The sequence below is a fragment of the Temnothorax longispinosus genome, chromosome 5 (genome assembly GCF_030848805.1).
Source record: "Temnothorax longispinosus isolate EJ_2023e chromosome 5, Tlon_JGU_v1, whole genome shotgun sequence".
NCBI lineage: Eukaryota > Metazoa > Arthropoda > Insecta > Hymenoptera > Formicidae > Temnothorax > Temnothorax longispinosus.
In genome coordinates this window covers 10635543-10652523 of record NC_092362.1, presented here as the reverse complement: position 1 = coordinate 10652523, position 16981 = coordinate 10635543, and the positions used below count along the sequence as shown (strand labels likewise).

Here is a 16981-nt window from a genome sequence, read left to right as displayed (position 1 = left end):
TATGCTGACGCGCGCTCGCCTTCGGCGCGGATCGGCTCCCTCCGGCGTTTCCAAACTTATACATATTATTTCGCGTGAGAAGCAGAAACGGGGAAAAGGATAATACATGTAACGGACAGATACAAATTTTACAATAATTAATTGCGGGAATTCCCAACAGGGACGTATTTGAACTATCAGACATGGTTACCATCAGGGGTGTGCTTCGAAGGGTTAACGTTTTCATAATTGTTCTTCACTTTTCCCAAATTTTGAGGATGATTTGACTGAATTCGGTAATTTAGCCACGCACCATTCGAAAGCTTACATTTTTCTGTAAATTTTAAGAATTTTTTGAAAATTTTTAGATCAAATATGAAATGGGCAGCATGGGGGTAACGTTGAGAAAGAATGACCCATATATATTATATATAATATATATAATATATATAATATTTTTTTAACTGGTGCCAATTCCCCCATTATGCTCTAAACATTACATATAAGAATTGCTTGTAATCTTTAATTACAATTTTTTTATCTGTAAAAGTATACCTGTAATATCGACAAGCTTTCAACATATTCTCTTGGCAAAATGTGATTGACCGCTGCTAAGCCTTGTCCAAGCTTTATATATATTCCACCGTTCTGTAAGCATCCCTGAACGATTCGATCGGCGGACCTTCGATGAATTTCTGATTCTGTATAACCTAATACAGGGGCAATCAAATAATCCATAGATATCGTTATACCGATCCTCATTGATCTTGTAAATCTAATCAAACTTCCTACAACGCTCTTTACATTTCTTTTTCTTCTTGAAGGCAAAAGAGAATAATTAACGCCTAATAATGCCACTCCTGCAACAATTCACAAAATTATTCACAATAATAATCATTTATCCTTTTTTTATTGTTAATAGTTAATTAATATTTACGGAAATATAAAAAATAAATAAGATAAAATAAAATAAAATAAAATATACGGGAAAATTGTTCCACGTCAAGTAGACAAGTATCTGGGTAAAATTTATTAATTCGAAATAAGACGTTTAAGGGCTCAAAATTTTCGTTTTCATGTACCTATTTTAAAGGCTGTTTTACACTTACGTAAACGTGGTCGTAAGTAGTTGTAAGAGTGTTGTACGGCGTGGTTGTAAAGCGGTACTGCGGTTGTAAAACGTGTTGTGGAAGATGGTTGAACTTCATCTTTCACGACTACGCCAGATGTGAACGTAAGAGCCAACCAATCAGATTGCTAAACCGTCCACATTCGAAATACACATTGCACTCTGATTGGTTGCTTTAATCAAGTTTACAACGTATCGTTACTCTATTGTAGATTGATCCGTTGTACAAGATTCACGACTACTACTACTCCTACACTCCTACTCCTACAACCCTACGTTTACGCAATTGTAGACCGGGCTTAAGAGTTTAAGTGTAGTTTAAGAAGAAAACGTGGGTTTTTGAAACATTCAAAATAATTGCTCCAATATGGTGGCTGGAGTAGATGAAAAACTTACGTCTGTGAAGTTGGTTTCCCTTTTTCAAAATTCGAAAAAATTCATTAGAGTTCTGAATGCCCCAGCAAGAGTTCTAGAGTTCTCTATTGATTTTAGAAAGAGTTCCGTCATTTAAAGTGACGAAAACGCCATTTTAAAAATGGGGGGCTAATTTCACAGCGCCCCTATTTTCGAAAAAATAAATTTTTTATGGTAGTTCCGGAAAGATTTCGACGAGTTCTTAGAGTTTCCTATAGGTTTTAGTAAGAGTTCCGTTCAAATAACCCCAAAAATCTATGATAAAGTGAACAAAAAATTTTCTCATTAAAAAAAATCAATTTTTTATGGAAGATTTAGAAAGATTTCTGAATCTTTCTGAATCAAAAAATTTTGATCAGATACTTTTGTTCTATTTGACGTGGAACGTTCCATACACACACACACCCACACGCACGCACACACGCATGCACGCATACCCACACAGAGCATAATATTTAATAGATATCCATTGGATATCTACATATCCATATAAATCCATATCTATGGTGAATATTTAATAGATATCTATTAAATGTAAAAATATCCATATCTATCAAATAGCCACCAGGGATATCCATTAAATATCCACGTGTCATCCACATATCCATATCTCTCAAATAGCCACCAGTGATATCCATTAAATATCCACGTGTCATCCACATATCCATATCTCTCAAATAGCCACCGGGAATATCCATTAGTTATCCACGTGTTATCCACATATCTATATCCACAAAATAGCTACCAAAGATATTTATTAAACTAGATCTTTTGCCCGCACTTTGCGCGAGCTCAAAATTTATTTCCCTCTCCCCGAACTCACCCATTAATTAATTATGAGCCAAATTTGATATTCTTTCTCCTCAAACTGTAACCTACATCTCTTCGAATTCTTTTTTAATAAATAATAAATAATATACAATATTATAGATGCAGATTAGCATATTGTCAAATATATCAAAAATGTAATCTCGTATATTGAAGTCTTTAAATTTTAAGAACAAGAAAAATTGGCAATAAGAAAGTCGACACGGTTATTGGTGCGTAATGTCCAAAGACACTTGTAATATGAAAATATATCTGTCTTTGGACATTACGCACCAATAACCGCGTCGACTCTTTTATTGCATATTTTTCTTTTATGTTTTTATTATTATCGAGAATCCTTAATTATTTTATTATTCTTTAAATTTTATTTTTGCTCGTGCTTTGCGCGTTTTCACCTTCCGCTGACCCGCCATTATTGACTCTCTTTTATTTTCTTTTATTTTATTTTCTTTCTCTGTTCCTTCTTTTTTCTATTTTGTTTAAAAATTCTACCGGGTTTAGTTTTACATTTGCTGCCTTTTTGTTCTAATATCAATTTATTTATTTCTTTTTGCCCGCGCTTCGCGCGCTTTCACCCTCTAAAAAATTATCCATTAATAAAAAATTAAACATCCTCCAAAAATTAAAAAAATTTTGGCACCGATTTCAAGAAAATCGGTCCATTAATACTTATTTCTCGAAAAATTTGAAAAATTTTGAAACCGGTTTCCAAAAAATCGGCAACGAAAAATTATCCATAAAAATTATTCATAAAAAAAAATTTGGTTTGATATCTCAAAATTTGCGGAAATTGGAGTAATTACGTACATTTTTTTAAACAGAAATTGGAAACTTCTTTATTATTAGCAATTTTTCTAATTTTATTACATTCTTTAGTTTTTTCTACTCCCATTTCATATATAATTCTTTAAGATCCCAGGTAGCACATATTTAGTTTAGGCAATTTTTGGCGTGACTCTGGTATAAGCAACCAAAGGGTACCAAACTGCACCAGAACCAATAGCAGCCACGGATAGCAACTTTGGTATATGTACCAAACCATACCAAACAATCGCCAAAAATCGCCTTTTCATATATGTTTTTTAAACATATACATAGTTTTATAACCGTAAAGAACCATTAAGAAACGTTTGAACAAAAATGTTTTTGAAACCATAATTTAAGAAACGTATTTTTTACGTTTCTACAGTTAACAAAAATACCTATTTGTTAAATTGTTTCTTTCAAAATTATAATTTGCTTTATCTATATATATGTATAATAGCTTTAGCCTTTTTTGAAACATTTAAATTTATATTGCACTAATTATTGCACAAAATAAATCATTTTATCTATAAACATATATCCATTTATTTACTTAAATTAATTTTGTCCTACCGGTCTTAATCTATTTGTCATCGGACAAATCTGAGCTTAGAAAACTTCCAACAGTTGCAAAATAAACGTTCTGCTGAACGTGGCCATTGAAAAAATATTTATATGTGTGTTCCGTTTTGAAGAACTTCCTGAACTGGTGCACATCAGTAATGCAATTAAGTTAGAGCGAGACAAATATATTTTGTTTCACTTTAACTTATTACATGAATGTGTTCAGTTCAGGAATTTCTTCGAAAAAGAATAGACGTCATAGATGGTATATATATGCATAAAGCTTTTAGAACATTCTCACGCATGTCTCAAAGACGTTATAAACACGTTCAAAAGACGTGAAAAGCAGGAATTTTAAATGTCTTTATCTAAAATGTCTTTATCATTAAAACAAAACGTTTCTATAATAATTTTTTAAAGGTTATTTTATCGGAAAAGAAACGTTCCATCGAACGTTTTTCGAATGGACATTTTTACTCATGAGAAACGTTTCTAGAAATTGGTTATAAAACGTTTCGGAAAAACGCTTATAAAATATTTCTGAAACGTGTATGTGCTACCTGAGATTCGGTCAATTATTTCCCGAAAAATTGGAAAAAATTCTGAACCGGTTTCCAAAAAGATCGGTAACGAAAAATTATACACATCAAGGCAATTCCCGGAAAAGTCTACCCCTACTTCATATATAATTCTTTGAAATTCGGTCCATTAACAAATGTCATAAAATTTTTTGAAATTCGGTCCATTAACGAATGAGTAGTTCGCGGACAGACAGACAAACAGACAGACCAGACAGACAAACAGTCGGGTTTTATATTATAGTAGGGGTATTCAAATAAGTTAGAGTTTAAGGGTTTGACAAGTTATGTCGGGTTAAAGTCGGGTAAAAAGTTAATTTTTAAACATTTAACCCAAAGATTAATGTGATAAGTTAATGAGTCACTTATGTATTTTGCATAACCTTAAAGAGTAGCGCGCCCAAAGTTAATTAATTAACTTTTTACTCGACTTTAACCCGACATAACCTGTCAAACCGTAAAACTTTAACTTATTTGAATACCCCTAGTATGATATATCATATGATATCCACTTCGCCGGGAACCTGTTTATATTCGCTTTCAACAGAAAGGGCCTAGCGGAGTAAGCATGTGAAATCGGCCCTTGATCATACAGAGCTGACATTAATGTCACAAGTTACCAATATGATAAAACTTTCCACCAAATATTATTTAAAAAAATTTATTTTTTTAGAAGTTATGCAGGGAGAAAGTAAAATAAAGAAATGTATTTTTCTCGAAAACCACTTGACCGATCTTGATGAAAAAAATATGTTATGTAGACTAATAAAACTAATTAACAAAAAAAAATGTCCAAAATGTTTGCCAAAAAAAAGACCAAAAAAAATATTTGAATTTTTTAATATTTTTTTTAAGGGTAATATTTTCGAGGTACCCCTTTGAAATTTTTACGAAAATTTCTCTTAAAGTGTCCACTATAACATATATTTTTTTCAATTTTTTTTAAATGGTGGAACATAGTTAAAAATACGAAAATCGTAAGCGTCGCGTCACTCCGGCGCACAGTGCAGTGCCATTCCGCGTTGCGGGTGTTTGATGTAACTTTAATAGCACATATGTACGTCTGCAATTAGCCTATAATATGTATACTTTTTAATTTTTATAGTTTCCAGAGTTTACCACGTGGAGGTTGCAGTACGGTTTTAAACTCCTTATCGGGGTGTTTTTTTAACGTGAGTCCCTTCGCCTCTCACTACGTTTCCGTAAAATCGGGGTGCTTTTTTAATGTGAGTCCCCTCGCCTTTCACTACGTTTCCGTACAATCAGGGTGCTTTTTTAACGTGAGTCCCTTTGCCTCTCACTACGTTTCCGTAAAATCGGGGTGCTTTTTTAACGTGAGTCCCCTCGCCTCTCACTACGTTTCCGTAAAATCATGGTGCTTTTTGAATGTAAGATCCCTCGCCTCTCATTACACCCTACACCTACGATTTATTTAATCTTCTTCACTATCACTGTCTATTACTGGAATGTTATTTGTTTTCTTAAACAGATCGCTCAGTATTTCTGCTGGTTTCAAAATTTTCGCTAAATATCTTGCATGAGATAGATAATATATAATTGCAGCAATATGACAGCAGCATCCAATTGTTCGTAGCCCATTAGCGATCTGTTTAAGAAAACAAATAACATTCCAGTAATAGACAGTGATAGTGAAGAAGATTAAATAAATCGTAGGTGTAGGTATGTAATGAGAGGCGAGGGGTCTTACATTCAAAAAGCACCCTGATTTTACGGAAACGTAGTGAGAAGCGAGGGGACTCACGTTAAAAAAGCACCCCGATTTTACGGAAACGTAGTGAGAGGCAAAGGGACTCACGTTAAAAAAGCACCCTGATTTTACGGAAACGTAGTGAAAGGCGAGGGGACTCACGTTAAAAAAGCACCCCAATTTTACGGAAACGTAGTGAGAGGCGAAGGGACTCACGTTAAAAAAGCACCCTGATTTTACGGAAACGTAGTGAAAGGCGAGGGGACTCACGTTAAAAAAGCACCCCGATTTTACGGAAACGTAGTGAGAGGCAAAGGGACTCACGTTAAAAAAGCACCCTGATTGTACGAAAACGTAGTGAAAGGCGAGGGGACTCACATTAAAAAAGCACCCCGATTTTACGGAAACGTAGTGAGAGGCGAAGGGACTCACGTTAAAAAAACACCCTGATTTTACGGAAACGTAGTGAAAGGCGAGGGGATTCACGTTAAAAAAGCACCCCAATTTTACGGAAATATAGTAAGAAGCGAGGGGACTCACGTTAAAAAAGCACCCCGATAAGGAGTTTAAAACCGTACTGCAACCTCCACGTGGTAAACTCTGGAAACTATAAAAATTAAAAAGTATACATATTATAGGCTAATTGCAGACGTACATATTTGCTATTAAAGTTACATCGAACACCCGCAACGCGGAATGGCACTGCACTGTGCGCCGGAGTGACGCGACGCTTACGATTTTCGTATTTTTAACTATGTTCACCATTTAAAAAAAAATTGAAAAAAATATATGTTATAGTGGACACTTTAAGAGGAATTTTCGTAAAAATTTTAAAGGGGTACCTCAAAAATATTACCCTAAAAAAAAATATTAAAAAATTCAAATATTTTTTTTTGTTTTTTTTTGGCAAACATTTTGGACATTTTTTTTGTTAATTAGTTTTATTAGTCTACATAACATATATTTTTTTTATCAAGATCGGTTAAGTGGTTTTCGAGAAAAATACATTTCTTTATTTTACTTTCTCTCTGCATAACTTCTAAAAAAATGAATTTTTAAAAATAATATTTGGTGGAAAGTTTTATCATATTGGTACTAACTTGTGACATTAATGTCAGCTCTGTATGATCAAGGGCCGATTTCACATGCTTACTCCGCTAGGCCCTTTACTTACAAGTTGGTTTTACCATTATGCACCGCTTAGCGGCATCGTTACGAACTAGTAAATATCTGTGGTAGACATATGATAGATACTTGGTGGACATGGATATGTGGATATCTAATGGATATCTTTGATACACAGTTGGAATTGTCAAATATAATATAAATCACATGTCCCAAACGGTCCACTCATTGTGTTAATTTGACATAATGTAAATATGTCAAATTATGATACAAATATTATGTCTACAATTTAGCCCAAAATAAAGAAAAGTTTAATGATATGTAAACAAAAATTTTATGTACAACAAACATCTGTATAATGTTAAATATAAATAAAAATACTATTTTTTTAACAAAACTATATTATTTTTATGTTAATTTTACAATTACATATAATGTGTTATTTTAACATTTAATTTACTTAAATATGAGTTTAACACCAATAAATCAGATAACATAATCAAAATTAGTTAAGTTAACACAAATATGTTACATTTTTAACACAAAAATTTTAACAAGGACTTTTTTTTAACAAAAATACACAAACTTTTTTACTATGTAGATATTATGTGGACATGGATATGTGGATAACACGTGGATATCTAATGGATATCTTTGATAGATATTTTGTGGACATGCATATGTGGATAACGCGTGGATATCTAATGGATATCTTTGACATTTTGTGGATATGGATATGTGGATAACGTGTGGATATCTAATGGATATCCCTGTTGGTTATTTGAGAGATATGGATATTTTTACATTTATTAGATATCTATTAGATATCCGCGATAGATATGGACGTCATATGGATATGTAGATATCAACGATATCTATTAGATGGATATCTATTAGATATTTTGTTCTGTATAGGTATATGTTTTCAAAAAATGCATAGTTTTCGTAAAATTTAGGGGTTTCCGTACTTTTGCCAAACCCTGTGTATATCTTATTAATTTTATACTATATATATATATATATATATATATATATATATATATATATACATATATATATAGCATAAAATTAATAAGATATACACAAGGTTTGGCAAAAGTACGGAAACCCCTAAATTTTACGAAAACTGTGCATTTTCGAAAACAATTTAAACAAAAGTTGTAGGGTGTCAAGTAACACATTGCATAGCAATATTAGTATGACCTTGAAGAGTGTTGTCAAGGTTACGTAAAGATTACTTTAAAATTTTTAATTCAAAACCCCAATTTTTGATTACATATTCTTATAGCTTATCTCAAGAACTTTTCGAAACACTATAATAAAGTATTTTTTTATTATGTACTTTTTAAGTTATGTTTGAAAGTTATACAGTATCACTGGGATTAGCATTACCCAAAAATAATTGTCAAGAGGAGTTAAATCGAAGTGGCCAATCTTCTCCTCCCTCATTTTGGTTCCTTCTTTCTATCCTATGGGAAGCCTCTTCTTACAGGGTCCAATGAGAGCCTCCAGTGACCCAACCTTCTTCCCCCTCCCCTCGCGCTGGCCCTCACCCACTGGATCGACACTCCGAGAGTGTATAAAACGCAAGGGTCAGGGTATACAGTGTTCTTTTCTCGCGCATAATCGCGAGTAGGGTGAAATGTCCAGAATAGAGGCTCTCTGCTTCTGTCGAGGACTTTTGTTTTTTTAATTCGCAAATTAATAAATTAAAAATTAACATTTGACTAAAAATGGCTAACGAATTATTGGAGCGTGAAAGAATCGCTATCCTAATGATGGGCTGATGGGGTGATAATGAACAATCGTTCACTAATATCGTTCGATTATTTAACACGTATCCGAATCGTCAAATTAATAACTCTACTGTTTTGAAAATAATATGATGTTTTTAAGAAACTGATGGTAGCGTAAAAAGTCGCTTTACGCGACGTCGGAGACTTTACGCGAGCCACGAAAGTCCTTCTCTAATCGTTCAATATACAAGATATAGCGTTCTGCTTGATTTACGAATACTGTCGGATTAGAATCGAGTGCGGCGTCGCGCGCGGAGGTCCGGGATTTTATACTAGCGCGTCACGCAAATTCCGTATCTCCGGCAACGAGCCGAAAAATTTGTTGAGCCAATCGGCCGCCGACTTACCAAATTTGCGTTCGATTTGAACTCGGCCGATTTCGGAGTCGGCAACCGATCAGCTGTTTTCGCTGAAGTCTTTCGCTCCGTCGGGTGTTTACTTCGCGTACCGAGGCCCCGAAACAAAGGAAGAGAGCCAGCACACGCAGAAAAAGGGAGACAGTTTTTCTGCCTCTCGAAGTTTCCGAGAATAACATCGGTTATTCCCGAAATAATTCTAAGTTTAGATTTATCATTTTATTCGCGATTAATCACGCGGTCGTTTGCGAAGACTTTCGAACACTATCTTAAAGTAACAAAATAGCAACAAATTCTGGTATAAATGTTTTTCGATTTAAGCACTTTATATATTTTTTTTTTCGCAATGGGGGGCCAGCTTGACACAGGTTCTAGCCCCACCACATACTAAAAAACACATATATAGAATGCTGAAATTAAAAAAAAAAAAAAAAAAAAGAAAAAAAACAATACACCGTTGTGTGCTTTTTGTTGCTTTAAGATAGCGTAAACAACTTTTCGAAATATAAGGTTCTGTAAACAATATCACTAATAAATACTGCATCTTCGACCGTTATCTACGACTTCGATGTCTAAAAACTAAGTAAAGAAATTTGTTGCTCGGTTCTTTTTGGTATTAAAATATTCTTTGGACCGTACCCTATCAGAATATGCAACATATGATTTTGTTGCTCGTCTCTAACTGCAAATAAACAGATTATTTATCTCCGCGTCGACCGTTATCTACGACTTCGATGTCTAAAAACTAAGTAAAGGAATTTGTTGCTCGGCTCTTTTTGGTATTAAAATATTCTATGGATATTGCATATTCTGATAGGGCACGGTTCATAGAATATTTTAATACCAAAAAAAGCCGAGCAACAAATCCCTTTACTTAGTTTTTAGACATCGAAGTCGTAAATAACAGTCGAAGATGCAGTATTTATTAGTGGCATTGTTTACAGAACCTTATATTTCGAAAATTTGTTTACGCTATCTTAAAGCAACAAAAAAGCAACAAATTTTAGTGTATTGTTTTTTGGATTTGAGCACTCTATATGTATTTTTTTAGTATGTGGTGGGGCTAGAACCTATAATGTTAAGCTGGTCCCCCTATTGCGAAAAAAAATATATAGAGTGCTTAAATCGAAAAAAACGTTTATACCAGAATTTGTTCCTATTTTGTTACTTTAAGATAGCGTAAAGAACATTTTGGAAATATAACGTTGTTTAAGACGTAGTCAGTATAGTGCTGTCTGTTAAGTATTCGGATATACGTATTTTCTAAAAAACGTTATATTTCAAAAATGTTTTTACGCTATCTTGGAGTAACAAAAAAGCAATAAATTTTGGTGTATTGATTTTTTGGATTTGAGCACTCTATATAGGTTTTTTTTATTAAGGGGGGGGGACTAGCTTGACGACAAGCTAGCCCCCCCATTTCTATCACCATTTCCTGCTAAACGGCTTGAGCAACAAAATCCGGACTAGAGCAACAAATTAGCACATAAATAGCACTAAATTTTTTAATAGGTGCGGATTTTTTTTGCGATGGTGGGGGCTAACTTGATAAAGGTGCGCTGGTAGCAGTGCGAAGCTTCAGTACCAACTATTCGCGCTACCCGATTGGTTGAGAGCGGCGCGAGCGTCAGCGTCAAGCACGGTCGTCGGGCGGCGGTTGTTCCGGAGATTCTGTCGAGAAGACCGCCTACGCCTACGCCTTTGTACACCACGTTAACAAATGCACTGTGTGAATAGTACTTTGTCGTTGGCGGTCATTGTTCCATCTCTTCTTTTCCTGTCCTCTTGCCTCCTGTCTCATACGAGAGGTCTGCTCGTCAATACTCTCGTCTTTGCCGTTTCCGTTACCGTGGCTGCGACCTTTCCGATGCGATTCGCGGTTAATAAGCTTTCTCACAAATAGCTTATAGCTTCAGAATATAAGCTATTCACACAGTGTATTTGTTAACGTGATGTACAAAGGTGTAGGAAACCGCTAACGTGTACGCGGAACGCACTGACAACGACCACGGGATTAACGCGTGCAATGAACGCGGGAACTTGGACGATCGGCTTGTACGACCGGTCTCTGGGACTTTTCGACAGAATCTCCGAAACATTGTACCCGTCGTGGAGGATGTCGTGCTAGAACGTGAGGTTAGCATGACAATTTTTCAATTTTTAACCGACTTCAAAAAGGAGGTTCTGTATTTGGCGATTATGTATGTATGTCCGCGATTTTCCCTGAAACTACTGGACGGATTTGGATGCGGTTTGGATGTGTACTGTCCTATAGAGCAATCCCTTAGGAAGGTTTTAGTTCATAAAATATCGTGTTAGAACATCAGGGTACGGATACGGAGCAATAAGGAAACATGCAATAATAATTATAAACAACTAATATAAATTATCATTTTTTATTCATATTAATTTAATGAAGCATTAAAAAAGTATGAAATAAAAAAAATTTTTTTTTTTTTTAAATAAAACCGACTTCAAAAAAAATTTTATAAAGTATTTAAAAAATTGAAAAAAGCTTTAAAAAGTATGAAATAATACTTTTAAGGATTTCTTTCAATTTTTAAAGTCGGCGCTAAATTAATTTTGTAATTATTAACCCATAGCTGGCACGCTTCACTCTCTCGTGGTGGACCACCTTGGTGAGAGGGCTCCTCGTTCGGATCGCCGGTAGGGGTTGGCGGCCCTGACTGCAATCGCCCGGTCGGCCGGGACCAATAGGGAGGAGTTTCTACTTCTCCCGCCGGCCTAGAGGAAGGACACCTCGATAAAAAACCGTGGGGTGGCCCCGAATCGCTAGACCATTGCACGCCGGTGCTCCGGCGGGTCGGGGGATTCGGGTCCGTCATGGGGTGAAGGCTATCCCCCTCTTGTCCATTGCACGCCGGTGCTCCGGCAGGGCAGGGGGGTATGCCTTTGGGGATCTGGGGCTTGGAGGAGGGTGTCTCTTCGTTCCCGAGGCGGGCAGGGATGCCGTCTCGCCGAGGGAACGGGAAGGGCTACCCCAATGCTTCCCTGATGTCGGTGCTCCGGTGGGAAGCGGGGTGGTCAACCCTCTTTCGGGCTGGCCCGGTACCACGTACCGGGCCAACCGGAGGAGAGTCCCACGTCGACGGCTTGCACACCAGGGTCGTGGACCCACGGTGCCGTCGGCGCGGAGGGTCGTCTCAGGCCGCTCGGACGTATTCCGAGGTCGGGGCCGGGGCGACCTGGGTGGGAGACCCGTCGGGCCGCTCGAACGTATTCCGAGGTCGGGGCCGGCGGCGAGTACAGATAGCTCGTCGGTCAGTGATCGCCACAACTGGGGGAGTCCTTGTGCCCTGCCCTTTTGCGGGCGGCGGCGGGCCGGGATCAAGTCTCTTCTCGGCCGGTTGGGGGGGGGCGGGATCGAGTCCGCTCGGCCGGCTCCTTCTCCCGTGCGTTGCGCGCGGGAGGTGTACGGTGGGGGCTCCTTCTACCCTAAGCCCTAAGCGATCGAGCAGGCGGGGTCGTCGGCGCGGAGGTCACCTCGGCCGACGACTCGTGACTTTAGGCTGGTCGCCACGGCGGGCAAGGCCATGGGTGGGGACCCCTGAAAGCCCACGGTGCGTTGGCTCCTTGATGGGCCCCGTCCGTGGGTGTGTAGGGGGCCGGAGGCCAGTGCCCCTGATGGTAATTCCGGGGGCCCGTGCCATAGCCACCTCCCCTGAGGGAACTCGGGGGCGCCGGTCGGTCGGATAGTTTTCCGGTCGGACGGTGAGGGCATGCCCTGGGTAGCGGAGCCGCAGCGGGGAGTGGGATTAGTACGAAAATAAGTTGTAACAATTTAAATCCCACCTGGACGAGCTTAGGGAGCAACGGCAACAACCGGGGGTTGGAGGACTCCCGGAGGGGTTGCGACGACAAGGGGAGCCCGTCAGTGCCATTGAGTGCGGGGAACGAGAAGACGCCGAGCACCAAGAAGGAATCCGCGAAGAAACCCGCGGGCTCTAAGAGCGTACGAGATAAGGCGGCTGCCGCCGCTGCTGCCGCTAAACTTTCCCAGAACACCCCGGGAACGAGCGCGCTCACACCGAGCGGGAAAGAGGGAGACGGATTTGCCGTCCCTGCTCCCAATAAGAAAGGAGCGAAAAAGACCGAGAGCGGGATCCTACGAGAGTCAAACAGGACACTGGAAAGGACCAATCTGGCCCTACAGGACTCAGAGATGGAGTACTCTGATGCCACTGTTGACGAAGTGGATTCCCTCGACGACGATGACGTAGTCGCGGTGTCGGAAACATCAACTCACCCCGTGCTTAGGTCTAGAGGCAGGCCGGTCACAACAAGAGAATACGAGGTGAAGAAGGCCGTTCGAGCTAGAAGGGAAAGAGAAAATGAGGAGAAAAGGATCAGGCAGCTGACAGACCCAATGGTACCGGCTGAACTCACGAAGAGCAGAAAGATTAGGGAGATAACAATGATGGAGGAGTTGAAGTGGTCTCCGACCGCGGATCTCTCTAGTCGAATAGTCGAGGCCGTACGAGGGGTAGACAAGGTCTGCACCAAGTATGCCAAACTAAAGGGTCTTGATCAGAGGGTGCTCAACGGGTCCGCCGCGACCATCACGGCGGCCTTGTCGCATCTGATCAACCGAATGGGCCAAAATGACCAAGCGGCCAGAGACATAGAGATGGAGGAACTACGCAACGAAGTGGCGGCTCTCCGCGAAGACAATGCCAAGCTCAGGGAGATGGTAGAAAGAGTGATGCCTCCCGGAAGAGCTGAGGCAATGGACGTGGAGGAGTCCAAAGATATCCCAATTCCGGATTCACCGGTGCGCGGATACAGGACGAGGAAGGGCACAAAAAACGTGATCCTGGAATCGAAGTCATCGGACGATGACAAAAGGGAAAGGGAGAGACAGGAGAGAGAGGCGGCAGAGGAGAAGAGGATCCGCATGCTCTCTGACATGGAGGCAGAAGGTATGCCAGAAGTGATTAGGCCAAAGCTGGGCGGCAAATCAGCGCTGCTCGAAGCGGCCATTCCGCCTAAATCTCAAACGCCCGAACAACCGGTGTCCGTGGAACGGGATAGGGAACGGGCTATGGAGGAGAGGATAATAAATGCCCTCACAAAGGGCATGGAAGGGCTGTTTACTAAATGGACGGCTAGCGTGGGAATAAGTACGAACGCAGCAACCAGCACACAGAACGCTGGGCCTGTCCCAGCTGGAAACAAGGTAGGGCCAGCGATCAAGAAGGCCCCTCTAAATAAGGGAGCGGGTACGAGGGGCAATACCAAAGGCCCTACGACGAATGACAAGGGCAAAGGCAAAGGCAGTAAGCCCAAATACACATTCGCCGAAGCCGTGAAGAGCGCTACCACTACCAGCGGAACCGGGGCCAAGAATAACGCGACATCTGGCCCGGGTAATAAGAAGATAGCTGGGAACAAAGCCTCAGCGACCACCGCTGAGCCCAAGAATGCGGCCGAAATCCCGGGCACGTCGGCCTGGGCTACGGTCGCAAGGAGAAGGGGAAGAGGTGATGGCGGCAGGCAGCAAGCGACTGGTCAAAAAGCGACTGGTCAGGGGAGAAACGGTGGAGCAATCCCCGTAAAAAAGGGAGCGCAGACACCAACCGCCAACAAGAATGGTCAAAACAAGACCGATGGGAAGTCCGGGCCTGGAAGGAGGAAACTGCCGCGAAGCGCAGCCTGGACAGCGGATACGAGGAGCTAGTAAAAGAAGCCCGCAGCAAGGTTAATCTTGCTGAATTGGGCATTACGACGGGCTTTAGGCCCAAGGGAGCCCAAACCGGGGCTCTCATTATCGAGATTTCCGGCAAGGACAGGGAGGCTACAGCGGATATACTGGCCGAGCAGCTAACTAAGCTATTCGAGGGACGCCCCGGGGTCAAGGTTACCCGACCATAAAAACGGCGAAGATTGACTCGCGAAAAAATGAGATTGACCGTCTGGTAAGTGAATTTTACATCTTTATGAAAAAAAATTATACGAATTGCAGCTAACCTTGTAATCTCATTTTATTTAAAAGGCAGCAGTTAGTCACGTGATTTGCTTTATGTTCAACCTTTTCTAACAACTACACTGCCGACCTATGTTTTACGAATATGACTACATTTTATTTTTATTTATGCGTTGTTGACGATTAGACTTAAGATAATTGCGAAATATTATATTGAAGAAAGTCTAAACTAAGACCGAAATACGATACATTTGAATTGTATTTTGTTTTAAATGATTAAATGTGTTATTATTTATTCGCCTATTTGCTGCAACAATGACATAACTAAAAAATTGTGATTTTTCTGGAGACACGTTTTAAAGTTTTGAGTTGTTATAATTTTCTATGAGAATTTTAAAATGCCGTATTGGCAAGTTACTCTTTTTGCAACTTTTACGATGTTCTCACTACACGACAAAATGACTACTGAGATTGATTGAGATAAGACAGTATTGCAACCTACATAATTCACTAAATGATATGGCACAATAGCGACACAACTGCTCTCTCGGGTGAGTTCGTGAAACCGATTTAACTGTGAATAGTACATGTAACAACCTTTTCCCTGTACGAATAACTCAAAAAGAGCGATTTTTGAGTTTTGTCATTGTTGCAGCAAATAAGCGACTTATTATTCGCTATAAAATCGGCGTTTTGCTCTCATTTACCTTAAGTTTAAAATTGTACATCTGAAAAGCGTTATTCTTGACTTAAGATAAATCGTTTTCTCATAAAGGAAGAAATCTTTCTTTATTTTTTAATACGCTTTACGTATTTTCTTTTAAGCATAAGATTATTTAAATATCTAATTGTTATTTCTCTTAAAAAATTTATTACTTCTGAGTAACTAGGTGAATCTCGTAGAAAGATTGAATAAGTGCTATGTTTCAAAATTTAATTTCAATTAACGCAGATATCTAACGAAACGGATTGTTTAGAAAATAATTTTTGTAAAATACACAGTTTATTTTTTTGTATTTGTTTAAATCTTCATGTGTTGAAGATGGTTTATGTCTTGGCGAGAGTTCACCGAAATTTTCTGTAAGAAGGTACTTCTGACAGAAGTAACATGTAATTTTTAGTGCAAGAAAAAATTATTTTTATTATTACGATGCGTAAGAATATTCCACGCGACGCACGCGCGAAGACGCAGCACCGCCGCGGCCGGGCCGCGCGCCGCCGCCGCGTAGCGTTGGACGTAGCGGCGGAGCGCTCACGCACACTACCAGGCGCGTGGCTCACTGACGTGCGCCCGGCTAAAAGTCGGCGCTGATTGGATTGACTTTACTCAATAATTACAGCTTGGTAAAGCATTATAGAAGAAAATGGTTCGGGATTTTTCGACTCAATTTTTGATCAGGAATAACGCTATGTAGTTAGTGCGCGGTCTTTAAGGAACACCCTGTATAGCAGGAATATAAAGTATTCCTACAAAAGAAATTGCAATTTAATAATTCGCAAAATAATTAATTTTATTCATTTTAAGTACAATTCTCTCTTAAGCCGGGAAGATGAGAGGTGGTTTTCTTGCGAAGGGGTTGTAGTTCAATAATCGAAATGCACGTATTTTAAGAGCTTATTCTTAGAATTTATACGCTGTACGAATTATATTCGCGATACGATATATTTTAATTTATTATATAAATTAATTTTTCTCAACATTTTTCTCTTGAGTTGCATCAATTAAAGAGTTGTTGGGGGATTAAGGGAATGAGGT

General features: G+C 39.2%; 1 protein-coding gene across 2 annotated transcripts in view; it reads right to left on the bottom strand.

The window, feature by feature from the left end:
• Positions 1 to 16981, bottom strand: part of LOC139813675 (uncharacterized aarF domain-containing protein kinase 5-like) — a 122582-nt gene that overhangs the window by 61510 nt on the left and 44091 nt on the right. For both annotated transcript variants that reach the window (XM_071779304.1, XM_071779305.1), the window contains exon 3: positions 535 to 839. In XM_071779304.1, the coding sequence (XP_071635405.1) occupies positions 535 to 839 (305 nt within the window). The remainder of the gene's footprint in view (positions 1 to 534; positions 840 to 16981) is intronic.